At 34.5% G+C, this 27,931-nt stretch overlaps 1 protein-coding gene across 1 annotated transcript; it reads right to left on the minus strand.

Annotated features, from left to right (window-relative positions):
• Positions 1 to 3,860: 3,860 nt before the first annotated feature.
• Positions 3,861 to 27,774, minus strand: PPIG (peptidylprolyl isomerase G). Its single transcript, XM_015819174.1, has 13 exons — positions 27,580 to 27,774; positions 19,901 to 19,979; positions 19,684 to 19,758; positions 18,330 to 18,437; positions 17,530 to 17,574; positions 16,346 to 16,433; positions 12,169 to 12,198; positions 11,927 to 12,066; positions 11,334 to 11,535; positions 9,544 to 9,714; positions 7,691 to 7,772; positions 5,604 to 5,740; positions 3,861 to 5,114 (listed from the first exon to the last, which is right to left on the minus strand). The coding sequence occupies exons 2-13, from the start codon at positions 19,959 to 19,961 to the stop codon at positions 4,019 to 4,021; spliced, it is 2,235 nt and encodes a 744-aa protein (XP_015674660.1). The 5' UTR covers positions 19,962 to 19,979; positions 27,580 to 27,774; the 3' UTR covers positions 3,861 to 4,018.
• Positions 27,775 to 27,931: the final 157 nt, after the last annotated feature.

Here is a 27,931-nt window from a genome sequence, read left to right on the forward strand (position 1 = left end):
GACTGATCTATATATAGCAACACCAAACTGGCTTTGGGAAATAAGATTTATTTTTCTTTTTGTGCTTTGCTGTCTGAAAAGCCAAATGACTCAACTTTCTACTTGAAACTCTTAAGAGAAGGGACAATCTAGAAAATATTTGTTGATAAATGATGTCGGAACTTTGTGGTACATAAGGATTTCACTTAATCAGTAACAACATAACTTTAAAATACACAACTAGTGAAAGACACAACTAGTATAAGACAAACACTTCACATATATGGAGGGCTTCAGTAATCGAGGGAAGATTCTATAAGATGTGATTTTTTGCACAAAGAAATAGCATCAAATTACTTCTGAGCTTGAACCTGTGAATTACTGCTGCAGTGAAACAGTTCACTGTATTAGGTTCCAGAAAACTTGTCATCTGTTTTTTTTTGGGGGGGGGGGCTACTATGGTACAACCAAAACACTTAGCTAGGGTAAAACTGATGAACACAAATACGCATAGTCAAAGATGCTGCCATTAGAGTTAATAAAGCTGTTCCAGATCCCTATGTTACCATAAAAACAATCTCAGGATTTTCCTGTTGCACAGCAGAATTGTATGACAGAGAAATTTCCTCAGTTCACACGCTAGCATTAAGGTTTCCTAAAGCATTATGTTAAAAAAAATTGCAGTTGTTTCTCTATCTGTACTTTGTTGAATTCTGCAACGCAGTTCTATAATCAAGTAAGATATAAAAATGCATATGCATTTGTGAAAACACCAAAAATTCACATTAGGTAAAATTGCTTGCAAAAATATTTATATAGGCAAAATTACTACAAAAATACATATATAATCAGGAAAAATGTGTACGTTTTCAAGTACACTTTAAAAATGTGCAAATTGATATAGAAATGGGATAAAAGACTCTTTAATCTCAAAGACTTAGTAAATATGTCATTTCTTCGGTTGCATCTTATTTACTATGTTTTTGGCCTGCATCATCATTCTTATAAAGCACTATAGTACATATAGGTGAATGTTAGGATTATAAAGACATTTTTGAAGGATAATTGATGGATTATATTTATGGACATTGCACACAGCAAAGAAATAACTGCCAAATTTAAAGAAGGACAATCAGTCTTGCTAATTATGTCATAAGGATGTCCCAATCCAAATTTGGGATCAAACATTATACTTAGCAGTGACTATTAAATTGTAAATTATGGCTTTTCAAACACAAGAAAGAAATACAGATACAAAATCAGACTAAATTTTGTTCTATCATAGGTACTGGGCACCTTCATGAAGTTTTACACATATTTGACTACACATATTTGACTATTAATTTAAAATAAGTTGAAGACCCAGGGAATGTTATCTGGAAATTTCATGCATATGATGACCAAATAGCCACATAATAATTTCTAGGCAGCAGTATGGAAGTGTTTGCTACTGTATTCTTCCAAAAGATTTTGGTGACAAATCTAAGCTATAAATCTGGTTTAATTTTTTAAAAAGATTTTTAAAATTACCCCTAATAGCATGTTAATTGTATCATTTCGACCTTTGTATGAAGGAATTTCAGTTGTGGAACAACCACTTCAAACTAATTGGCCTTTCATGAAAATTAGCAACTGTAATTTTGTACCTCATCACAGAAAATAAATTAATCATGCACCAACACTTTAAAACCTAAATATTTTGGTTTCTACAAGAACGTGGTAAATATATCAGTATTTTCCTCTAAAAGATTATTGAAACGATTTAAGAACATTTTTACTCTACAGATATTACCATTATGTATCTGACAGGCCCTTTATCTGATTGATTACATGGCATTTAAGCTCAAAATAAATTTCTACGATTGTCTCTTATTCACTTCTTTATTGGGCAAGTAAACTAATTCTTCCAACTTTTGTAATGAGAAAACTTAACTGAAACAGTAAAATATCTAGTCTTGTATTTAACATTATTGTAGTAATTTAGATAGCAACTGCCTGTATTCTAAAGTAAAACTCAAATTTTAAAACAGGTTATCATCTTAGTTTAAATATTCAGTCTTAATATACCATGGAAATACTTTTCCAGGTTTGCATTATCTAACTGTGCTTGATATTAATCAGGCCATGATTAACACTATACTACATATTCTGCAATTTGTAAATATGGCCGTGTAAAAGAGACCTATGCAAGCCTGAGTGATGACAGAAGATATGTGTAAAAATTTTGCAGAATCCATTTTTTTCCATTAGGAAGGGGGAAAAAATCCAATTCCTATTTCTGACAAGGAAAAATCTAAGAAAACAAGAATACAGATATATTGGGTAGTAAATAAATACTAGCAGAAACATGCTGTTTTATTTGGTTAAAACAAAGAGGTGAACAGTATTTGAATCTATAGCAGGAAAGGTGCTTCCAATCCAGCAAGAGCGTCAGACAAGTTTAGCAAGCACCCTATGCTAGATCAGAACCGCAGTTCCTATAATGGCTCTGTATATGGGTCCTAAATAAGAATAATCTTAAGCCCCTAGACAATTTCATGGCTGCCCTCCTGAAAAGATCACAGGAAAAACGACTTGACCGCTTAGTTGTCAGGTTCACAGTATATCCATGTACATATATATAAAAAAATCACCTATCTTATATTTTTCCAAAACTTATATTTATGTACATCCAAACTAACATAGAAGTTGTTCTCATTTTTCTTCTTGTCACTAAATAAGTCTGCAAGGTAAGGGAACAAACTGAAATCTGCAGCACTGGTGTGGGAATGCAGTATATTTATTACAAACAAGGAAAAGGCATAGAGTGTTTTATTCCTGTCAAAATCTAAGTTTCTGATAGGTGTTGAAATCTGATGAATATACCTAACTTTTGTCATTTCTTCTTTAGTCTTTGTGGCACTTTTACTTATCTGTTAGGAAGCTTTAGAAAGCAAAACTAGCATATACAATACCGTACTTATTTCTCATCCAACAACAGAAATGTGAGATACAATATACGTATTTTAAATTTATATTAGAATGTCCTGGGATGCACCCAATGGTTCCTTTTTCCTATCAAAAAGGACTTCCACTCAAGCAACTGGAGGTGGGAGTAAAGGTTCAATTTTTGTCAATTTTCTTAACCAGCACAATTTTCTATGTGATACTGCATGTTGTTCCAGAAAGCCCCTCTATCTGCAACAGCAGCTTTCCAAAGGGAATTTATGTTGATAGAAAAGTGTGGTACTTTTATAATAGGCTAACACTCAGGAAGGATTACAAAATTATGAAATAGATTTCCTCCTTATAAATTCAGTGAAGCCAGATTTTATTTCTTTCTGAAAGAAGTTTTCTCCTTCAAACAAACTGAAAATTTAATGATGAAAAGATAGTCAAACAGCATATAAAATGCACTCTCACATTTAAGCATGACTTTTCTATAAATTCATTATTATTAGGACCATATAAAATCAATTATTTCTGAAATAGTTGCTTTATGGAAAGTATTTCATTTAGAATAACTGTTCCAAAGATCAAAGTGATTAACCTTTTCCTGAAAGGGACAACAATGAAAAATAACAGCAAAGTAACAATCTGAGTAACATATTCAAACTGGAAAACATTTATTCTTCTTCACTTGAATATTCTATTTTTATATATGCTGGTTTTGTTTATTAATTATAGTTCTGAAATGTTAATATTAACATGTTATTTCTTTAAGATGTAAAAAGAATTTGATTCAAAGATGTTTGTAATTTCAGACCAACCAACCAATTTGCAGTGTGCTTCTAAATTAAAATTAAATTAACATACAGTATGCTTCCATCAGGTAACATAAAAATAGGATACATAAACTATGAAATATTAAAACATAGCACAATGTATTACACATAAAACTTGTTTTTCCATTTCAAGTTTATTAAAACTTTAGCAGTACAAATGATCCAGATTGTGGATTATCAAAAAACCAAACTGAAGTCCACATTAAAAAAAAAAAAATGTTCCCCAACATGTCTCTAGAACCTAGAAGCAGAGTGGAAACAATAAGTTCATAAACTCATCCATGTTTATCTTCATCAGTTCCAGCACTTGATTCATGATCGGATTTTTTATCTTTGCCATGGGCACGATCTCTCTCCTGATATTTTGATTTTTGGTTGATCTCTTTTTCTCTTGAAGAACGAGATCTGTCCCTTTCCTTTTCCTTACTCCTCCGTGAGTATGATCTTTTCAATTCTCTGTCCTTGCTGCTTCTTCTTTTCTTTGAGTCAGGACTTCTATCTTGATTTCTATATGATTTTTTGCTTTTATTCGTCTCGGAGCTACTGCTGTCATGGCTTTTTGAACGCATCTTTTTTCCAGTATCTTCCTTTTTGCGAGAACTTTTGTACTCTTGATCCCGATGCCTGTCTTTACTTCGACTTTCTTCCCTCTCAGAGCTATGGGATTCCTTCCGCCTTTTATATTCTTTCTCTCTGGACCTCTCTGGGGTGCCTCTTCTCTCTCTACTCCTTGATCTTCCTTTTCTTTTTACTTCTCTATCTCTATGTTTGGAATAATCTTTACTTCTGCTGCGGTCTCGTTCTTTACTTCTGGACCTGGCTCGCTTGCCTCTGTCCACACTTCTGCTTCGCTCTCTGGCCTTATTATTGGAACTATGTTTGTTTTTAGACTGCTCACGTTCCCTACTTTTTGAGTGTTCATGTTTTCCCCTATCTTTACTTTTGGTATGATTCTGGCCATTACTTCTAGATCTTCCCCTTTTATTCTTCTCCTTGCTTTTGCTTCGTTCTCTGCTATGAAAGTCATTATATTTTTCTTTGTCTTTTTCTCTGCTTCTTGATCGCATTTTTTTATCTTCATGTTTACTGTATTTTGAGTCTCTTTCTTTACTTTTTGATATCTCTTTGCTTTTGGATCTAGCCTTTTTCTTGGCTTTACTTTTGTTATGTTTGTCCTTATCTTCTTTCTCAGAATTTCTCTTTGTCCCTCTGTCTTTACTGTCAGATTTGAGATCTTTGGGCTGTGTTTCTTTTTCTCCTCTTCTATCTGGACTTTCAGAACCCTCCCTGTGATCAGATATTTTTCTTTCTTTTCCTCTCCCTGGACTTTTTTGATTTGCAGCATCCTTCTTGGTTTCATTCATTTCACTCCTTCAAGACAAACAAGCAAACAAACAAACAAACTTGAACATAAAGCTAGTGAAATAATCCCACACCATTATCTGAATTTACATTACAAACTGCATACACATGGAGGTACATGATAGAAAGAAGTACCTCTAAATCAAAAATACAACATACTATTGGAGAACTCTACTGTATGAGTCAAATGTGACACAATAGAATGAGAAGATCTCTAAAAAGTTTGTGGAAGAATTTCCCATGAGGGGGAAGAAGAAAGCACATGTACTTTCTTCTTTTAATTTCTCTATACTTGTTTTAATTTTCATTTAGCAGATTATTATTTTTCCCCTTTTTCTTCTAACAAGATATTAAATGAGCACCATAGGAAATGGAAAAATAGACCATTATTTACAGGAGTTTCACTGCTGCACTGACTACTGAGTTACTTATAAAGTGAGATTAAAAATCAAATAAATAAATAGTACAGAAAAGGCTACAGCGTTGATTGCCTCTTACTTGTCTCCTTTTATCCATCTTTCTCCACTTGATACTCTCATTCTTTGAGCTCTTTGCATTTCCTGTCTCCAGTGTGGAGGAGTCTCACTGCGTCTAAAGCGATCCCTTGACCTGGACCTTGAAGGTGTCCGGTACCGCTTTGAATACAAGAGGAAAAATTAGCTAAAACAAGATATGGATCCTAATTTATATAGCAGCTGTGATAGGTTTGATTGCAAATTACCCATTTAAAACCATAATAAAATCTCAATTTAATGGACCATTTTGGGATAAGAATTGTTTGCTGATTCAATGTTCAAGTGAGATAAAGTGATACAATTGATACAGAAAATGCCAATTGATACTTATGCAAATAATATAAATGACATCAAATGTCCATATTACCATGGAAACAATAAATTTCCTTGGTGAAGATGACATCTGATGTAAAATTTTATCAGTTGCACCTGAGGAATTGTGGTTTTACTGTATAAACGTTCATAGAATAAAATTAACTTAATTGTGCAGCAGCTGAATTTTTAAACTGAAGTTCAATGCTCACTGAAAATAACACAGTAATATAACAATAGCAAAAATATAAAAAGAAAAAATGTGTTATCCAGGAGAATACAAAAATGTATTTTAAAAAATAAGAGGAGTTACAAAATTTTAAAATAAGTAGAGATCAAGTAGTGTAAGCAGTCTAATTAACACAATACTTAAAACTTTTCTGCTGTATTAATTTTTCAAAGTGATTTCTCACACTTTTAAATACCTGTCTTTCAGTTTTCCAGTGTCTTGCTATAATAAATTTCACATCTAACAACAAAAAAAGGAATTAATTTCTTTTATGTTACTGCCTACTGAATTCTGGTATGCAGAATCCCACTTCAAATCTATCTTATTTAACAAATTATATTTTCTTCTTTTTGAGTTAATGTTATTTATCATTCTCATTTGAAAGAAGCCAATTAATAAATTTACTTTTTAATTTTAAAATTATTTTTTCTAGAGCTTTGCCATACTTTGACCTGAGTTCTAAACATTTAATCCTTGAAACAGAAATATAAGACTTTAAAAATTTGGTTCCTTGCAAGTAAGGATTTATGGGAGAGTCAGGAATTTTTCCTTAGCAAATCTTTGTCCCACAAAGCTAGTGAACACTGATGAGTTTGAGGGAATCCTCTAAGCCACTACCTAACAGCCTTGGCAGAAGGCAGTCCATTACTGGAGAACAGAACAATTTAGCAATAAAACATGTGCATGCTTGATGGTAAAGGAACCCTCATGAGGAGACTAATAAAACATGCATCCCAATTTGAGGTCAATATTTTGACAAAACTTCAGCTTGTTGTAGAAATTACTATATGCTAACCAACCTGCAAACATATACAGCTTATGGCCACAATTAAGCCCAAAATTTCTATTGCTAAATGAGACATTTGTTAAGTGAGTTTTATCCCATTTTGCGATCTTTCTTGCCAAAGCTGTTAAGTGAATCATTGCAGTTAAGTTAGTAACACTATTAAGTGAATCTAGCTTCCCCACTGATTTTGCTTGTCAGAAGATAGCAAAAGGGGATCACAGGACCCCTGGACATTGCAACCATCATAAATTTGTGTCAGTTCCCAAAAATCTGAATTTTGATCACATGATCATGGGGATGCTGCAACTGTCATAAATATGAAAAGCAGTCATAACTCACTTTTTTTCAGTGCTGTTGTAATTCAAACGGTCATTAAAGTAACTGTTATAAGTTGAGGACTATCTATATTGCTTTCTTTGTCTTGATATCTTAGCATGATACATAAATGCAAAATGCTGGTTTGTTTGCTAAACCTACTGGCCTTGGCCTAATTAGATAGATAGAATAGAATAGAATAGAATAGAATAGAATAGAATAGAATAGAATAGAATAGAATAGAATAGAATAGAATAGATAGATAGATAGATAGATAGATAGATAGATAGATAGATAGATAGATAGATAGATAGATAGATAGATAAGTAGGCAGGCAGGCAGGCATGTATGTATATATCACACAACTAAATCACAGTTTATTAAAAGCCAAAGATCAAAGAAATTAAACTGCAAAAAGCAAACATACCCTTGGTCCCCTTCCTTTTATTTTTCTTCCAGATCTTGTCACCAATAGCCTTCTCTGATATGTTTGACAATTTGATAGATTACTAGAAATTAAGAAAAGAAAAAAATCACTGCTGTTTAACCATGATTTATTAGCTTCTTCCATAATCACGTACTTCTGAAGCTCACAAGCTGCCAACACTATGCTATCATTTCCTTCATAAAAAAATAATTCAAATATTCAGTGGTGAAGTGACAGTAATAGTAATAATAGTAAATTCTAGGAGCCTTAGACCAGCAATACCAAACTAAAATGCAATTAACGAAGAAAATACAGATAACAGTAAGATATAACAAGGTAGTTTTCTTACATTACATAAAGATGACTGCTGAACACTATGGATATGCAAAATTAACTGAAAATAGTTAGTAAATATTTAAATGATAAACTATTTATTCCTCCCTTGAAGAATCTTTATCAACATCAGGGAATAAATCCTACTGAAAGCAATGTGCTATCTTTTAAGTAATGATGCTAAAATCTGTGTTGATAATTATTTTAATTAAAGGTTTAAAAGCTATTTTAGCAGTTTTATTTTGTGTTAATGGGTATTTTTTAAATGTGTTTTATGGAAATTGTTTCATTTTTTAAACTCTACACATTTTTGAGAAAAGTAGCTCAAAGGTTTCCAAAAGAAACAAAAGAATGATCAATAGAACAGACATAATTATTCTGTATCTTTGTCTATATGCAGGAATACAAGTTAACATACAGTTTACACTGATCACAACTTTTGAGTTATTATGTCAGTCTCAAACATACATTAAACTTTACATTTCCCAAAGCTTAACTTCAACCAAGTTAATATATTTTTTTCTATTCACCCCAGTTAAGATATAGTCTTAGCTAAAGTGGGCTGAATCTCACTGCAAACTCCCTAAGGACCAAATATTTTCAAATGGCTTATTTTTTAAGTGGATCTGTTGATATCCTAGGAGATTAGCATATGAAAAATGTAAATGAATTGCTGGTTTTCCATATAGTTATATTGCTCTATTCTGTTTGATCTGGCTTGACATTTTGGTAATTACATTGCTTTGGGTGGGGTGGACAAATGCAATATTCTGTGTACTGCACTAGGCATTTCCTTGTCCTGTGAGTCAAGGATCATTCGTCCCATTCTTCAATAAGAACAATCACCCTGATTGCTGTCAGATTTGGTGGATGTCTTCATGGGAATATGCTCTGTTAACATGAAATTGCTTATCAGACAACTGTCTACCATACCCTTTTGGTGATAACTATCAGGCTAACCCTAACAAAATTACTCAGTTGAACAGCCCAGTAGGGTGTGGATATGCTAAGTATGAGCTGTTGGGTGGGTGTCTGCAGCCTCACCTTTCCAGAATTAGTCAGAATATTGTGGTATAATCAGAATATAACCGTGCTATGTGATCAGAATTATTGTTCTGCTTTTGTTAATCCTGGTTTATGCTTTTAAGCACATTAAGAGGATACAGCCACTTTAATAAATAATGGAGAAAAGCAAGGGAAAATTTCTCTAATTGTTAGGTGCACAAGTGTTGATCCTGAATGTTTCTACTGTGACGGGAAAAAACAATGAGGTGTACTCTACACCAAATAACTGGATGTTGTTGCCTTTAGTATTGGCATTCGTGGTTACAAATTAGTAGATTAGTTGAGAATAGTTTCCATAACCATTTTATCTACCTGATAATGTAATTATTTTCCCATTATATTATTCTACCTTATGTTTCCACCATTTAGTTAGTAATCGTAATATGTTTACACATAGATCTTAGTATTTTAATATCATACTATTGTGTTGGTAAATAATTAAAAAAAACCTTTACCTTTCCCTTTCTTTTTCTCTGTTCTTTGTCTCTTTTTCTTTTTCATCTACTTTGGGAGGACTTTTCCTCATCAGAAATCTGTTTTCTGGAACAGGAGGAATCTCTTCTGGACGGACTGTAGAAAGTGGCTGTTGCAATTCGGGATTTTCTGTTTCAGGTTCACTAGCTGAACTTAAATTTATAAAACAAAAGAAGACATTTATTTGTATGTTTAGAATAATGTTAAGTTTTCAGATGCCAAACATATTTCAAATTTACTATATTTTAGAAATGTGTGTGGAAAGTTGCAAAATATTTAATATTTTAATCTGAATTGTGCTGGTTTTTCTTATGCCTTGCTAGTTCTAAATGCAGGGTTGAATATGAGGACCTGCTTTTTTGGCCTTTTTACTAACATAGTAATTTTAAAAAATACTCCTTCTGTTATAAATTACTGAACATATGTAAATCGACAGATTTAATCATGCCTATGGACAGTTTCTGAGCTGCTAACTTACAGAAAGTTCCAGGTTGTGACCCTCCAGCTTATAAACAACCTTTAGTTATGAACAAGCTGCCTGCAGTACTCAAAATGGCAATGATTTAAGATGGCAGGTGGCACTTCTCCCTGCTAATTGAAAAATCTTTGAAGCCTTGTAGTACCTCCATATCATGCACTTTTAATATATTGCACAGCCTATTTTCAGTGGTTCCTGAAAGCACTGCACAGCTCAAGAATGGTGTCTGCCGTTTTGAGTCATGTCCCACTGCAATTTTTCTCTGACTAATTGACTGATTGACTGCAACAAGATCCAACTCAAATGGCAGACATTACTTTACCACCATGAACTGAAGCATCACTGAAGCATTACAATGCCTGTGTGAGCATCACAAAGTAAAGCAAGTATTTTTAATATACAGGTAGTCCTCAACTTACGACCACAATTGAGCCCAAAATTTCTGTTGTCAAATGAGACATTAGTTAAGTGAATTTTGCCCATTTTACAACCATATTTGCCACAGTTGTTAAGTGAATCATGGCAGTTGATAAGTTAGTATCCCAGTTGTTAAATGAATCTGACTTCCTCATTGACTTTACTTGTCAGGTTACAAACGGTGATCACATGACCTTGGGACGCAGCAATGGTCATAAGCATGAACCAGTTGCCAAGCATCTTGAATTTTGATCACATGACCATGGAGATGCTGCAATGGTGCTAAGTGTGAAAAACGGTCATAAGTCACTTTTTTCAGTGCTGTTGTAACTTTGAACAGTCATTAAATGAACTGTTGTAAGTTTAAGACTACCTGTACCGCACTGCCTGTTTGAAGAAGTTTCTGAAAACATTCCATGGATTCAGCTGTTCCTCAGCTCGTGGAAGAATGCCATTCACCATTTTGACTTGCGTTGGGCTTCTGTTTTTCTCTTATTACACAGTAAGACAAACATGTGACTAAATAGCTTGTTCTAGTTTACATACAAATGGACTTAAAGGAAGACTTAGGAACGGAATTTGTTCTTAACCTGGGGACTTGCTGCATTACAAAACTACTGGGTTGACTTCCTAGCAACAAAAGCATTGTTCTCCCAGTATCTCAGATTTCATCCAAAAAGATATTTAAAATCATTATGATTTTAGATACCTAAGAAATCTGTTTGATAAAAAACGTATAAAAAGATTTATTTTACAAACAAACTGAAATTGACAAGGGAATTCCTTCAAATTATTCTTTTACATTTGTTGCAATAATAGTGCAGGAAGGAATTTTTTTCAATGCTTTCACAGAAATCTTCCCTCTTCTCTATGTACCTCTTTTTGCTTTTTTTCCTCTTTTTCTTTTCTTTCTTATGTTTCTTAGAGGTTTTTTTGTGTTTCTTTTTCTTTTTCTTTGTTTTTTCTTCAGCAGCACTGTCAGATTCAGTTGACGAATCAGAAGACGTTTTTGAATCACTTGAACTTTCTGAATCACTAGATGAAGACGACTTGCGTCTTTTCTTCTCTTCCTTCTTGACTTTAAATGAAAGCAACAGAAAAGCATTTACCGCCTAAGCATAAAAATACTCTTTTCCTATCTTTCCAGTTTTCCCTTTAATTTCCAAATATTAAAGCAAATAAATAAAAGTTATTTCCTAACCGTGATTTTTCATATATGAAAATGCTAAATATTATTGTTTAACTGTAATCACAGAGTTCAAGCAGAAATATGTTGTTATACCCCCAAAGTCTAAAGATTCTTAATAAACAATTTTAACAATGATGCTCTTAAAGTATTAAAATAAGCCAAATAATTAATTTCTACAATAGATGATTGGAAAACAAAAGATTAAAGCTGATTTTTTTTTCTTTGCTGTAGTGGCAATCTGGAACGGCAGACTATTATTAAAAAGGTATTTTAATTTTACCTTTGGATTTTGGAATTAGTTCTCCACAACTCAATATTCGCACTTCTGCATACGGTTTACTAGATGCATCTGTCTTCTGATTTTCTATTTCTCTTACAACGTCTTGCCCCGAAATTACTTGTCCAAAAACAACATGATACCTAAATGAGCGAAGCATAATTTTAATAAATGACTGACATATCTATCTCATTGAAGAATTCAACATAATTTTTCAATTACAAGTAAAAGACAAAAATACGTACCCATCAAGATGAGGGGTAGGCTTAGTTGTTCTTTAGATGACACCAGAGGCAAGAATTTAATAAAAAAAGGGATAATATTAGTATCAAGTTGAGAGGGAGAGAGAGCACAAATTTGGTATATTATAACAGAAATGAGAAATATGAACAAAACATTAAATACTGAACAGCAACAATGTCAATACGTTAAAATTTATATAAAGTTCTGCTTATTAGTGTAACTGTACCTAACATTAAAAAAATATGTTTAAACAAATATATTCTATATAGTCTAGTTTTGAGTGAGATAGTATACTTTGACAACACTACACTATACAATGGCATGAATATTCAGAATTCTTCTGAATAGGAACAATTTCCTTCAATTAAAATATCTGATATTATAAAACGGGCTTAACTAGAACATTTCTTCCAGGCATCCAATTCCTATGTAAGGAACACTTTTAATAACCTGAGCCATCATTTCTGTAAAACAGTTTAGACTCAGGTTCTTTTGTCAACCAGGCCATAGTTACTTTTTGTTAATAAAAGATGCTATGTTATTCAGTTTCAGTAGTACAATAATACTGAAACATTTGGTCTCATACTAATTTATTCATTCCACAAATCTCTCTAAACATCTATACCACTGAGCAAATAGTGTACATTCATTTTTGAAAAGGCAGCTTATGCTTAATATAAAACTGAAAATAAAGAAGCAAAGACAAAGATTTTGAAGACACTACAACCCTCAATATATTATTCAACCAATAATTTCAATTAATAAGTTCACAGTGGAACTTATTAAAGATTTAATATTTAAATCTTTAAAAAACTAATGTATTTTTATTTGTTCTAAAGTTCAGTTACTTCATTCCCTCAGATGATTACCTTCCTCTTCCTGAGCAGACATTAAAGACTTATCAAGGAGTCATTCCCATTTACCTGTCAAACTTCTGCCTATACTGTGAGAAGCAGGGGACACAGATGTGTCCTTTATTTCATAATGAATAGAGTTGTAAAAATAGCATCTTCTGTTATGTTTGGAATATTCAACAATACTGCTTGTAAATAAATGTTAACTTGCTTTGACAATCAGAGAATATACACATAAGCATTATCCACTTTGAGCCCATGTCACTATTTAGCCCTTAAAAAGCTCACAACTATTACACATTAAATGAAAATTTTAATGTAGGCATTGATTAGGTTGCAACTATTTAACTCTTACATTGTTAGACCACTCTACATACAGCTTTCTTTTTGAAATATAAGACTGTAATGGCTGTCCCTATTTCAGAGGAGATTTTGATTCTAACTATTTGGCTATTTGTAATTCTATTTATTATTTCCACTTTGGACAGAATAAAACAGCTAGATGCACCATTTACTTCTGAGTGAACTTAACTCAGTAATTAGAGGGAATTACAGATATGGTGCTTTGTAAATAGCAGAAGAAACATAGTAAAGAAACTGTAGTAGTACAAGAAAAGTGAGGAAAAGTTTATTATTACCTATATTTCCACACTAGCAACAACTGACTGATTTATGGCACTTTGCAGTATGTAGTGAACTTTCATGGGTTTTATATGGAATATGTTTTAATGATTATATGGAAGGGAAACAGTGGTTTGCAGTTGCAAGTTGAAGAAAATACTGTATTGGGGAACTGAGATTTCATGGAAGACAAGGCCTATTAATATACTAATTATTATGACTTTTCTCTCCCTCAGAATTATAATGATTTTGTGTTTTGGTCTGCTTGTGATGTTAAATGCCAGGTTGGTTAATATTCTCTCTCTCATCTCTAGATGTGTTTTGGTGGGAATTTTGTCCTGCCAGATGTAATCAAGACTTGGATTGTGAAGGATTAATCTCTTCAGCAGTGCTTTCCTGTTCAGCACCCTAACTGATTATAAAGTATTCTTATACACTAGATTCTTCAATCTGGTACCTCTATCATTCCAAAACTAGAGGAACCAGAGCTGTCTGAAAATTATGGAAGTTATAAAAATTTGAGGATCTAAAGTTCAGGAAGTCTGTACCTATTTTTCAGGCTCAACGCATGGACATAGTAATGGACTAAATGAGTTTAGTTTAGACAAGACGGAGTACATGTAGCACATTATTTTCTCACAAGGGAATGACAGTCAAATTGTTTTAGAAAAAATGTACCCCTCTTAACAGATCAAAACTGGGGAATGCTTTGTTTATTCACATTATTGTCAGAGCTTTAATAATTCACTATGCCATGAAATGTGTTTTACAAGTTTAGATTAGTAAGTTAATTATGATTCAACTGGGATAGAAATACAGTGCATTCATTAGCCCATATTCTGATATCCTTTCATTTAGATTGATCAATGAATGTATGGCTCTTCACTGGCTCTTGGGCCCAATGCCAATGTTGTCCCTGTATAAAGCAGTACAGACTGCTTAAGGACTAGAGAGAAAAAGAGCATCTTTTCTAATATATTTCATCTGGGATCATTATCCCAAGCCATGGTATTACTATTTAAGTTTTCCCTCACTTATTTATTATCTTTGGCAAATGAGCAAGCAAGAGTCACAATTAGACAACATCTGTTCAACATACACCATCAAAATGGACCCTGGAAATATCATTCAGCTTCCCATGACAGACAGCAGGAGATATACTGGCACAAGCTATGTATCTTACACAGCTTCACATCCCAAATCAGGAAAAGAGCTTTTGCTTTAGCCCAATGTAATGCTCTTCCCTCAGCACTTCTGGGTGGAAGATACAAAACAATCCCATACTCATTATGAATATGTCCTTGAGACTCGGTACATATAGAAACTATTGAACATGTTCTCCTGTATATCCACTTATATACAGAATCTTGAAATGCTCCAATTGCCACACTTCTGACTAGTAACTTGGACACAATAACCAATAGTATAAGCAATGTCTACTTTCTGACATCAACCCTGAAGTAACATACAAGGCTGCCAAGTTTTGCATGGCGGCACGTAAAATCAGGCAAAGAATAATTAAGAGTAATTGAACCTGCCAGAGTAGGGATAGTCAAAAGTGGATGAGGCTTGGCATTAGCTTTTGGGTATATATGCCATGTCAGCTATTGCACTACATTATATTTTTCTCAGCCACAACAGGGTTTCTGTAAGAGAAGCTTGCCCGGCGCCAGCGGCTCGCCGCTCGCCCCCCCTCCCCTGCCGCTGCGCTCCGCCTGCTTGCCCGGCGCCGGCGGCCGCAGCGACAATGAGCTGGGCCAGTGTGTTCCTGCCGCCGCCGCAGCCGCCCGGCTCGTTCCCGGCGTCGCCCCGGCCTGTGATGCTCCAGGTACGGCCCTCCCACCATACCTTCCGTTCCCTGCAGCGCTGCGTGTCGAGGCCGGGACGGAATACCCCGGGCCACCACAGCCAAGCGCGAGGGGGAACGCCAGACGCCTCGCGCGAAGGGGGGAGGCCTGGCGACGCTGCGCCCTGACGGGCGCTCACCGACAGGGCTAGGGAGGCCGAGACGGCCAGGGAGGAACAGTCAAAATGCCCCCTCGGCTTATAAGCGGGTCACCAATTTTTCCCAGTTCTTTGTGGGAAAATCGGTCCCTCGGCTTATATTCGGGTCGACCTATACTCAAGTATATACGGTATTTTAAATATTTGAATACCAATTCTCTTGCGCTGATTAATGATTGTAATAAGCTTACTATCAAACTATCCTTATCTTTTACTATGGCATGTTGAGTTCTTACTCAGGAGCAAGACCTTTACTAGTAGATTCCCCTCCTCCAATTATAGCACATGTTCAATAGAGAAGTCCATCTGTAAGTTCCTCTACATTTAGACTTTTAAGAAATATTTGTATTGTTATATTGTCCTTTTTTAAACTTTTCTTATATTTATTCTAATTGTGGTTTTAATTTTATATACTTGGCATTTTTTTGAATTTTGTGATGGTAGTTGTCTTTGCTGAGTTTTGATATACAATACTTTTTTTGTAGTAATTTCTATTTTTTTTATAATTGTATTTCTGTTTATCTTGTAAATTAGTCTTAGATAGATCTCCCATAATTCTTAGAAATAGTTAAATAAAAGTATTCTCCATGCTAAAGGCATTTATACTTTGTAAACAGAAAGTTATTCCAACAATTCAAAGTTCTTACAATTTAAATCATAAGGAGCTCCATCCAAATGAGGGAGCTAGCATGATACTTACATAAAAAACTGTGAACCATTTGTATCTTTCCCTCTGTTGGCCATTGAAAGGAGAAATTCTTTGTTGTGCTTTACAGCAAAGCTTTCATCTAGAGAAAGCGTTTGAATTACTTCAAAAATCCAAGTTATTACCTTGCACTGGCATTTTTTTTTTGCATTTTAAATTAGGATTGTCAAGCTGCATAAATGTTATCATTGCAGTGCCAAACAGTATTCAAATAGATAAAATTAAAGACAGAGATGTATACTATAATTCTCAGTTTATTGGACAAAAATATAAATATTATTCGATTAATATTGTTGAATTGCATTCTCATATAATGAATAAATGCAGAAATACAACTATCTAGCAATTAATTGATCTGTTAAACAAGAACAACCTGTAAGTGACTCATTATCCAAACAGATATATTTTTTGAAAAAAAACCACCTTTATTATATTTTGCTACCTACACTTATAAAAGTGCGCCAAAATAATATGTTGTATTGCTAGTTAAAAAAATACCTCATGAACAGTCCTGTTTTAGAAAAGGTAATTTGGAAATTGAAAAAAAAATTCAATTACTTATACAACAGACTTGTTTATAACATATTTGTGTCATAAAAGCGTCTTATCTAACTTCCAGTAACAGCCTTTTAATACCATCAGCTCACATTTCTAGGAGCATGAAAAGAACTCAGACTGAGTAGTCAGAATTAGCATTCAGCCATCTTTGAATTTTTACAGAGAAAGACCGAAACCAGATCCATTTATTGGTCTACTTGGTCCAACTGCCAAACTAGCATTCATTTTCTGCCAAAAAATCTGTTTGTTAAAGACATGTCAAATGACTGGAATGATGTTCTATCGTTTTCCCTCTCTGCTCAGACATGAGCAAGGAGGGTTGGTTTGTTAGCAACCAATGAAATGGTTAAACTGGGCTCGGAGACAAGATGCAAGGCTGTCACACACTTCAGGAAGAAAGGACTTACCACCTTAAGAGAAGTAGAAAAAGAGATGGGTTGGTATGCCACTGATTGTGAGATCACTTGAGGCCAGACTTTTAAAAAGTTCTAAAATAACTATACAGTTTATGATCCTCATTATGAACCTCAAAATAAACTAGTTATTTTGTAGATCCATAAAATATATTCACAACACAATGGTGGAGTTGTAAGCTAACCTCAGAAAAAAATAGCTCTTACCTTCAAAAAAGCCTCCATAAATTGATTCTCCTCCTCTCCCATTTCCTTGTATGAAAAAACAACAACATACATCTAAGAAAAGATCCTGCAAGCATCCAATAGAAGATAATATAGATAGTTCAAGGTTGAACTGTGGAATCCTTAGTGTTCTCTGAGCTTGGTTGTTTATTTGTTTGCTGACATTTCAATACCTGAATTGGGTAACATCATCAGTGCTAGTGAGCATGGGGTTTGCTCCCTGTTTATATACAGTAACTTGCCCTGCCAGTGTTGCAGAAATGTGGTTTTCTCCTTGGTAGTTCTTTGATTAAAGTATGGTTTTCTGCCAGATTGTTTGTCTGGTGTCAATCCCTGCTTATCTAGGTATTGGCACCAAGGGTGTTGGAATTGACACCAAAGACTCCACAAACTTTAAAATATTTGTATTCAAACTGAATATCTTTATAGAAGATATCATTATGGAAGAAGTAACAGAAAACAAGTCTGTTATTTTACTACCCATCTAGGCAATTTAAAGTGGACATTAATGAAACAGAATGAGAGAGTTCTAGTTTTCTTATATTTTTACAAATGAATTCAGATTTTTTTAAGAAGGAAAAAAATGACAATATTTTAGTAACATCTTTAGCAAAGCACTCTGCTTGAAACTATCATAGAAATTCATTCCTAAATTTTGGCAAGAGACTATTATCCCGAGTTTCTTTCCACAAAAATAGACATCAAAATTATTTAAATACTATAAAACTTTTATTTATATTTGAACAATTACAGGCAATAATTTGGAACAAGTAATGTCATACCTTCACTGAAGTCACCACCTTGGATCATGAAATCTTTCACAACTCTATGAAATAAGCAACTTTTGTAATGAAGTGGTTTCTGGGTTGATTTTCCAATACCTTTTTCACCTACAAAGAAGAAATAGTTTAATGCACATTAAATATTAATGACACAATCTCACAAGATGAAATACAAGTCAAATTGTAAATCAGCTTTTGGTGTTTTTTAAAACTCTAAATACTAAGCCATTAAAAGAAAAGGTCACACAGTACTAATAGTAGTAAAAAAGAAGCAAATAAAATGTTTCTACATAATAGGCAAAATCCACAGAACTGTACCCATTTAATTCATACAGCTAGTCCTCACTTAACAACTGCAATTGGTTCCAATGAAATGGTCACTAAGCAAACAACATGATATAGACAGAAAAAGAAAGGGGGCCTTTCAAGATTACTGAATGCTGCCATCTCATTTAGATAGTTTCCTTGTGCAGCAATGCCAGTGTTACTCTCATTCTGGCATGCGCTGTTGTCAGGTGCAGAAATATGAACCTAAATATATGCATTGGTCGGACAATGATTTTTAGTACCACTTATTCCCACTGTATTTATAAACAGCTGCTATCTGAGGCAGTTGCAAACGAGGACTGTTTATATAATAAAGTGGTCTGAAACTTCAGTTAATTTCTCAATTGTAAGACTCCACTATTCAAGGATAGGTTTGTATGCATTTTGTTTCAGATAAAGGCAACCTTGCTGTAGAGTGCTAAGGAAATAGGAGAAAAAAAAGCTATAGTTGTTTTTCCCCCTGTGTATCTCAGTGCATACTTGAAGGAAAGAATATAACCTGCACCCTCGAGTTATAACCATTTGTTCAGCAATGTGTGAGCAAAGGAAGGAAGATATTATGGTAAGATATGGACAAGTGTCTTCTCTAAGAATCTAAATGAAATTCAGAATTAACAAAATTCCTCTGAGCTCCAATACGACAGTGGAGATTTTTTCCCCCCAGACTTGGAATCATCCAGGTTTCCCTATCTTTCTGACTATAGAAAGAAACACTTAGAATTGTCTGAAAACTTTAACTAATCTATGTGGTTCCACATTTCAGTGCAATCCCCAGAGCAGAGCCATCGTGACCATAAATTACTAAAGTGTATGACATTTAACAGATAGTCATTATTTTATATGTATGAATTAATACTAAATACTTCAAAATAGATCATAAACAAATATATTTATACTTACCAAACTTAAGATAAATGTGTAATATTGCTATAGTTTTATGCACCTTGTGACATTATTCTTAAGAACAATTAAATCAGCATTAGATTTATATAGCAAATTATGCAATTAAGGAAAAATATCTACAAACCTGTACAAAGGCAGCGAAAGTTCTCACATGTTTTTGGGCAAACATCTGAAAATAATTCAAAGACAACTCTTCCAGCTAAAATTAAGAAAAAAATCATTACATTTATATTCACTAACTTTAAGAAGGCAAGTTTGCATGCTTGAAAATAAATATAAACCACTTATTCTAAATCAGTTTACCTATGCATAACATTTAACATTGAAACCAGCAGACTTACCAGGGGTGTTATTGATGGCTATGTCAAAAAAACAACGAGGTCTTTGGGTTTTCACTCCCATGGCTTCAGAATGTTATATCTGAAATAGAAATACAAATCATAAAGAAATGTGATTGATTATAGCATACTAATTTATTTATTTATTGAATTTATTGGCTGTCCATCTTACCACAGGGTAACTATAGAGTTACTAATAACAATATAGGTAAGATATTACAAGGCTTTATTATTTCACGCAGAGAAAAATATATAGGCAATAATACTGCACCAAAAATATTTTGGTTGAATTATTTTTATGGGTTATAAAGTGAATGCAATACTAAATATTTATATTTAGGAATGACCTCATTAGACTAGTCCAAACTGTGTTAACAATCAACTTCCAATTCCTTATGTGATTGTCCCTCTAACACTGGGGAAGCAAAGAAGAACAGTGATATGCTAAGCAGTGAACACATTAGTGTATGATCTTTTCCTTCCACCTCTCCTTTAACACATTTACCACTCCTTTACAACTTATTTCAGGTATACCACAAGGTAATAAGGCGGTCACCAAATGACAGGATGAAAAAACTATTCAACAATGCAAAGTAATTTTCTACAAAATATTTTATTTAAAAAAAGTATTGATCCTGCCCCATTTCAACAAATCTGAAAATATCACATCATAACCAAGTCATTCTGGTTTATTTATTACAATATTAATTTATATGGATGCAATTCTGGTTTGGATTTGCAGTGAGCGATGGTTAACATTAAATAAATGTAGGGAAGGGAATATATGGAAATAGTGTTACATCAATCTTCTCTTACAAAGGCACAAAGTAAATTAATTTTTTGATAATTATGAATCCAAAAAAGGCAAATCTTTTAGGATCTGATAGTTGAAAGGTGATTTCTCAAGCATCATAAAATTGCAGTATCTTCCTATTTTGTCTATCCCTGTGTTCACACTAGTGTATAGCCTTCCTTAAATATTGAAAAACAGATGAATCTGCTTAATATTTAATGTTCCTTCTACTTGGTATTATTTCATATACGACAGGACAAACCACTGATGAGGCATCATATGCCAAAACATGGAGAATTAGCAAAGTTCCAGGTTAAAGCTATAAACAGGAAAATAAACAATGGCTGAATGTTAATTTCACTTCTTTCATATTATAAAACTAGTATTTGATAAGCATGTTTACCAGTTTATTGAAAGCAAAGTATAAATTACAGTAGCCTTAATCTATTAAAACATATTTATGTTTTAAAACACATTTAAGCCTATTAAAACATATTTAAGCCTATAAATTAGAAATTCCCTAATTTTTTTCTGCAGGTTAAAATTAGTGGGTTTAAAATCAGTATTATTTATTCTAATTATATCAAAAATTCCAGAGTTCTCTAGATCATGATAGAAACACTATTTATGTGAAGAAAAAAGGCCAAAGAATTAAGTATAGCACTCCACACTGCTTTCCCTTTTGAACTTCCAAATAGCCTACAATTTCAACTATTTATCTTAAACAAGAGCCAAAAACTATATATTTGATTACTTATTCCCATGTAATTCCCAATGCCTTATGTAAACACATGAAACAGCAATGGATACAGGCAGTCCTCAACTTACAATCATTCATTTAGTGACTGTTCAAATTTACAAGTACTGAAAAAAGTGACTTATGACCATTTTTCACATGTATGACTGTTGCAGCATCCTCATGGTCATGCAATCAAATTTTGGCATGCATTTATGACAGCTGCAGTGTCCTGGGATCGTGTAATTCACCATTTGTAACCTTCCCAGCTGGCTTCTGACAAGCGAAGTCAATGGGGGAAGCCAGATTTGCTTTACAATTGCATAATTCACTTAACAACTTCAGCAATTTGCTTAACAATTGTGGCAAGAATGGTTGTAAAATGGAACACAATTCACTTAACCTGTCTTGCTTAGCAATGGAAATTTTGGGCTCAATTGTGACTATATGTGGAGGGCTACCTGCATTTGCTTTCTTTCTCATTTATTATTCAAATTTATATAGTCATCCTTTCCAATATATATGATCATTGACAGCTAACAGGCAATTAAAACAAACATAACAAAAAAGAGTAATATTATAATACTATTTGAAAACAAGAAAATTTTTTTTAGATAATTTAAGATTAAACACAATAATAAACAAATAATCAACTTAATTATTAAACAAAATTACTACTCAAAATAATAATATCAATATAATAAAATATAATAAAAATATAAAAAATATAATAAAATATTCACAATAATAATACTGTAAAATTTACTCAAACACCAAATGGAACTTTTCAGTTCCATATTTATTCTGAATATAATCTATCCATCTTCTCCAAACCGAAATATATCTTTCCTGTGATTGATCCTTTAAATAAGCAGAAATCTTAGTCATTTCTGCTAAATTTGACACTTTAAGAGACCATTCTTCTACCGTAGGCAAACGATCCGTCTTCCAGTTTTGAGCTACCAATAGTCTTGCAGCTGTTATAAGATTTAACATCAGATACATTTCTTTAGCATCCAAATCTCCCATAATACCTAATAAAAATAACTGCGGTGTAAACTTTTATCTTTTTCTTAAAAATACTTTGAATATTCCACCAAACCTTAATCCAAAATGCTTTTATTTCCCTACACGTCCACCAAATATGAAAATAAGTTGCATCTAAACTTCCACATCTCCAACATTTGGGCTGTAAATTAGGATACATGCATGACAATTTTTGAGGATCCAAATGCCACCTATAAAACATCTTATAAAAATTTTCTCTTAAATTTTGGGCTTGAGTAAATTTTACATTTTTAACCCAAATTGTCTAAATTTATTTTAAAAGGGAGTTAAAGTGGGGCGTGACAGTAGATTTCGTTACATAATTAGTTGGATAATGTTACTTAGATTATGATTAATATATTTGTAACCCTGTGAACAGCTCTGGGAAGTGGGGGGGTGGGGGGTTATGGGCGTTTTGGGGGGCGGGCAAGGGGGTTTATTTTGTAAATGTTATAAAACTTTTAATAAAAAAAAATATGAAAGCATATAAAAACCATCACAGAAGACATAAAACAACCAAGGCAATTACTACGGTCACAGTACCAGCACCACCACACTCCTGGGTCCCCATGCCCAGGGTTTTCAGGGCCGTGTGAAAACTCAGCAAGCTGAGGGTCCATCCGATCTGGGGGAGGGGGAATCATGTTCCATAGGGCAGATGCCACAAGAAAGACTCTCTTCCTGGGTCCTGCCAGACAACATTATAGCCGATGGGACATGCAATATGCCCCTCTTCCTAGACTGGATGGGGTAGGTAGATGTAATTGTGGAGAGGCAATCTGTCAAGTAACCTGATCCCATGTCTTTCTTACATATAAGCTAAACTATACCATTTTTAAAGGTTAGGATATAATTGTTTATTTGTGCAAATTCTCCTAATACTATATGTATTTGAAAGAAAACTAGATTTAATCCCAAACCATTTGCTTTAGGCCATGAAAGAAAAAGTTTTCTATATAACTTCCAGTAGTAAAGAGGTAAGCTTTAAAATTTAGGATCACAAACACACATCCTTTTTTGTTGTTGTTGTTAAATACAGTATCTATGACCAGCTTTCATTGGATAACAGCAGCTCTGCTGGATCACACAGAAAATCCTGTCTAGTCTGGTGTCTTGTTTCTTATAGCAACTGACTAGAAGCTTGATTAAACAAAGTAGAAACGAAGGCAGGCTGAGTGGGATCTTTTTTAATATTAAGAGGCACAGTATGCAAATTATGGTTTGAATTTGGGGAGCACATGTACATTTAATTTTCTGAAAGTTTCACTGCCCTAAATGATTGAGACCTTGTTAGCATATGTTATTTTACATGCATTTAATAAACCAGTACTCTTTGAGAAACCAAATAAAAATAAGTGGTCTGCTTTTTTGACAGAACTCCTTTCTCTGTCATTAGGGCAAAGTAAGTCATTAATTTCTTGGATGGCCAAAATGATGCTACTCACTCTTGTGCATAATGTTTCTTGTGTTTCAGTTTAGGTAACAGTTAGGTAGTAAATAACTTTAAATTTTTATATGAAATTGTTTTTTACAAAAAGTTTGACATTTACAAAAAAAGTTTTTTTTTCTAGTAGTCAGATATTAGCCTGGGGTGGATTGATAAAAAACATTTAGTGTGGTTTAAATATTCTCTTCAAAAAACATAAGCTACCCTATTTTTTAAGAACATTTGTTAAATATTTTAAATACGACAGTGGCAACATAATTTTATGACTTCTATATTCACCTTATACTATATTTAAACTGAAAAAGTAAAATATTAAGTTCTAAATGCTCTAGCTTGGGAGTTTCAAACTCATAAAACATTTAAATAATTTTCTGCAGCTGGCAACAGTATTTTAGAAATGAATAAGCCCACCATGGCATCCTTAGCGGGTGAAATCTACACCAAAAGGCAGCAATGCTCCCTGATTAGTTTAATGGCTATTAACAAGTAAAGTGAGAGAGCAACCAAGATTAACAATCTGTTACCCTCCTATGCATACACTGAATGTAGCATCTCATATTATTTTGGGTCCTAAGTGTGCTGGCGTCTTCTGGTTCTCTCCCTCATCTTTATTTATTTGTCCAACTAATTTACGCTTGCCAGGCAACAGGCAAAGATGTACAAGACTATGGCATTTACTGGGTTCATTGCAATTGCTGATGCCCACAGCTCCAAGCTAAGAAGAAAGTGTGACCTGACACAAAACCTGGGCCCAGGCAGAGGCGTGGTTCAACACCTAGCTTTGCATCAAAACACTGGCCAGGGCTGTAGCTGCTCCTCATTACTTACCTGCTTTTACTAGCGCCCTCTTACCACCATGTCTACTTCAGGTTTAATTCAGGTGGCTTGCTATGCCAACCTTGGCACCTCCTGTCTGGGAGCCTCAGGTGGAAAAAAGGCTTTGCATGGGGAGACAGTGACAGGACCCATGAAACCCAGTGCAGAGTGATGACTCAAGCCCAGCTGTTAGGGAGTACCCTATCTGAGGTTTCAATGATCCCATTTTATAATGGAGTTGCTGGGGTCCTTTGTGCAAAACTAGCTATCCACCACATACCAAATTCCACTGGCAACAACAATCCAAACTATCATTGCATTGCATTGCATTGCTATCACTATGGCTGAAGTGACTAAAGTAGCTGAACAGCACACAGAATAAGAAGAGTACTACAATCTCTCAACTGTTTTCGTTTCTCTTTTCTGAATCATTTCTAATATTACATTTTATTTAAGAAGGAGCAACGGGATGCTTATACATTATCCCAGATATGGCTGGTTATTTCATAAATATATTTACTGTATGATGTATTTATTGAGTCTCATGTTTCATTTTATTGTTGCCAAATTTAAAGTTTGTTTTAGGCTTTCCTAAATAACTTAGTATCACAAATTTAACTACCAAACCCAAAGCAATGGAATTGAAATAAATCACTTCCAATACAGTTTGCAATACAGTGGTACTTAAGACTATCCAAAAGAAAAAATAAAAAAATTCTTGGATCCAGAATGACAGATGTATAGAATAATCCATTATGAAATTATGAACTTTCAATAAACATATCTTTAATTACAGAGTTCTTGAATTATTTCTTCTATTACTTAAACCTTTTGGGCAAAGCAAATTCCCATACTGATATTAATTGAAAGGAGGATGCACATCAGTTTTCAAATGCCTTATGAAAACAATTGTATCAACTAACAAATATTAAACCAATTCTTTAAAAACAGATTAAAAAAACAACTACAATAACCACCGTAACAAATGTTGGATATTTTTCCTGATTTCTTCAAAAAATAAATGTTTGACTGGGCACCAAACCTTACTTGCAATCACAACACAAAATTAAAATGTTGAACACAGCAGACTGTCACTACTAGATTATCTTCATGATTCATCCTTGATGAATTGAATTGTGTCACAAAGAATTAAAATGAGATGTATCAAATACAGATCACAAATAATTCTCCTCAAATTTGTTGAGACTTTTAAGAGAACTTGTTGCACTTGACATGTCTTTTAAATAATACAGAAACAATTTCCTTCAATTTAAATGAAGATGTATACCAGTATTCAAATATTAATGATATTAAAAATAGGAAACTTAGGAAATAGTGAATTGACGAAAAAATAATCAAACTTGTCTTATTTGAAGCAAAGTTAAAATTTTGACCAATCCTTCTGCAAAATACATCCAATAATGAGAGCCAGTTGGTTGTAGTGGTTTAGATGCTGGCTTAGAAACCACGAGACTGTGAACTCTAGTTCCACCTTAGGTATGAAAGATGGCTGGGTGATTGGGCCAGTCACCCTCAGTCCAATCCAATTCACAGGTTTGTTGTTGTGGAGAAAATAGAAGGGGAAAGAGTATTATGTATGTTCGCTATCTTCTTATACAGTAATAAAGATAAAATAAAAATCCAATAAATAATGTTGTGTCAATAATCACATCTGTAGTTTTATTAAATCTGCCTTCCCACACCTTCTACTGAATATATTTGTTCTCGTGTTTAAGAACAGGAAAATTGAGGGAGAGATCAAGAGCCAAATTTTGCTTCTCCTTAGGAAACCCAAGGCAAAATTAATTTGTGCCCTTTGGACGTTTTAAATTCCTGAAGATACACATGGTTATAACTGAAAAGTATAAAATTGTACTACTTCATCATCTCCTTATCGCTCAGAATAGATGATGTTTTTAAATATAACTTGTAACATTTTATTAAAAAAATCACTGCTTGTTTTTTTTAGAATTTCAGAACTAAAATATTGCAACGATAAGCAACATGTGAAGAATCTATTTTTCAAATAAAGTGCTGATTTTGGAATATATGATAACTAATAGTTGGCAAGTTTCTGTGTAGAGTATGGGAAGATCAATACAGAAGGAACGACAACACAGAACTAGAGTATTTAAGAGCGATCCCACTTGGTCTAAATTGATTCATTTAGTTCCTCCCCTCTTTTCATTCTGTCTGTTAATTTCACCACTTCTTACTTTTTTGCCTTTTTCATCTTTTACCTCGGTTACTATTCGGAGCAATTGTCCCATTATCTTTCTTCTCTTTTTCAGCAAGGTTTTTTTTACGACGAAACGGACTAGTTTCTTTCATTAAAAAGGCCGCTTAAATCAGCCTAGATCTTTTCCCACAAACTGGAGGAAAAAAGGGGGGAACAGCTTTAATTTTGTTGCGAGGGGAGAACAGCGGGTTCTTCTCCCCCCCTCTTGCACAAGTTGCCCGAAACAAACCCTACAAATCGCTATTAAAACCCGAGAACCCCCCCTCCCACCCGTCGAAGGCCCTGTGTTATCCCTCAGCCATTCAACGCGAAACTGCTTCTCCTCCTCCTCCTCTCTCGACCTGTGGAGAGGGCGACGCTTCTCTCACCTAGGCCTTCAGGATCAGCCCCCTGACTCTGAATGAGAAAAGGCCTCTTCCCCGTTCACCCCACCCCCCGAGTCAGCGTGAGGCAGATTCAAAATTGGGAGAGAAGCGAGCCCTCCTCTTCCTCCTTTCTCTCCCGCCCGCTCCGCTCCGCTCTAAGACGGGGGCGTCTTCTCCCTCAGGCCACCCCCGAAATTTGCCTCCGGTCCTTCTGCGGACCCGCTTCTCTGGCCACTCACCAGCCCCTCTCGTGAGGCCCTCCAACCTCCCTTCGGCCGCGCTCCTCACCACCTCGCCGCCTCCGCCGCCATGTTAGGATCTGGTGCAGACGGACTGCGTCAGTGGAGGAGGGGACGAAGCGGGAAACCCGGAGCGGCTGGAGGCTGGCGCGGGCAGAAAGGAGGGGAGCCCGGGCGCGCGCGCCTGTGTGTGTGTGTGCATGCGTGTGTGTCGACGCGCTGGAGAGTCAGAGGCTCCGGCGACAAAGTCGCCGAGCCTGGCGCTTCGGCAAGGCGGGCAAGAGGGTGTTCAAGATCCCCGCTCCGCAGCTGGGCCTTTTTTTTTGCCGCCCTCTTGGCAACGCTGGCTCTG

The sequence above is a fragment of the Protobothrops mucrosquamatus genome, unplaced genomic scaffold (assembly GCF_001527695.2).
Source record: "Protobothrops mucrosquamatus isolate PMUCROS unplaced genomic scaffold, P.Mucros_1.0 scaffold866, whole genome shotgun sequence".
NCBI lineage: Eukaryota > Metazoa > Chordata > Lepidosauria > Squamata > Viperidae > Protobothrops > Protobothrops mucrosquamatus.

Coding starts and splice junctions, on each gene's coding strand:
- PPIG (XM_015819174.1), bottom strand. CDS start 19,961: ATGGGAGTGAAAACCCAAAGACCTCGTTGTTTTTTTGACATAGCCATC. Junction 16,434..17,529: donor TTATGGAGGCTTTTTTGAAG/GTAAGAGCTATT, acceptor CGCTTTCTCTAG/ATGAAAGCTTTGCTGTAAAG. Junction 7,773..9,543: donor AGAGAAAAAGAAAGGGAAAG/GTAAAGGTTTTT, acceptor CTTAATTTCTAG/TAATCTATCAAATTGTCAAA.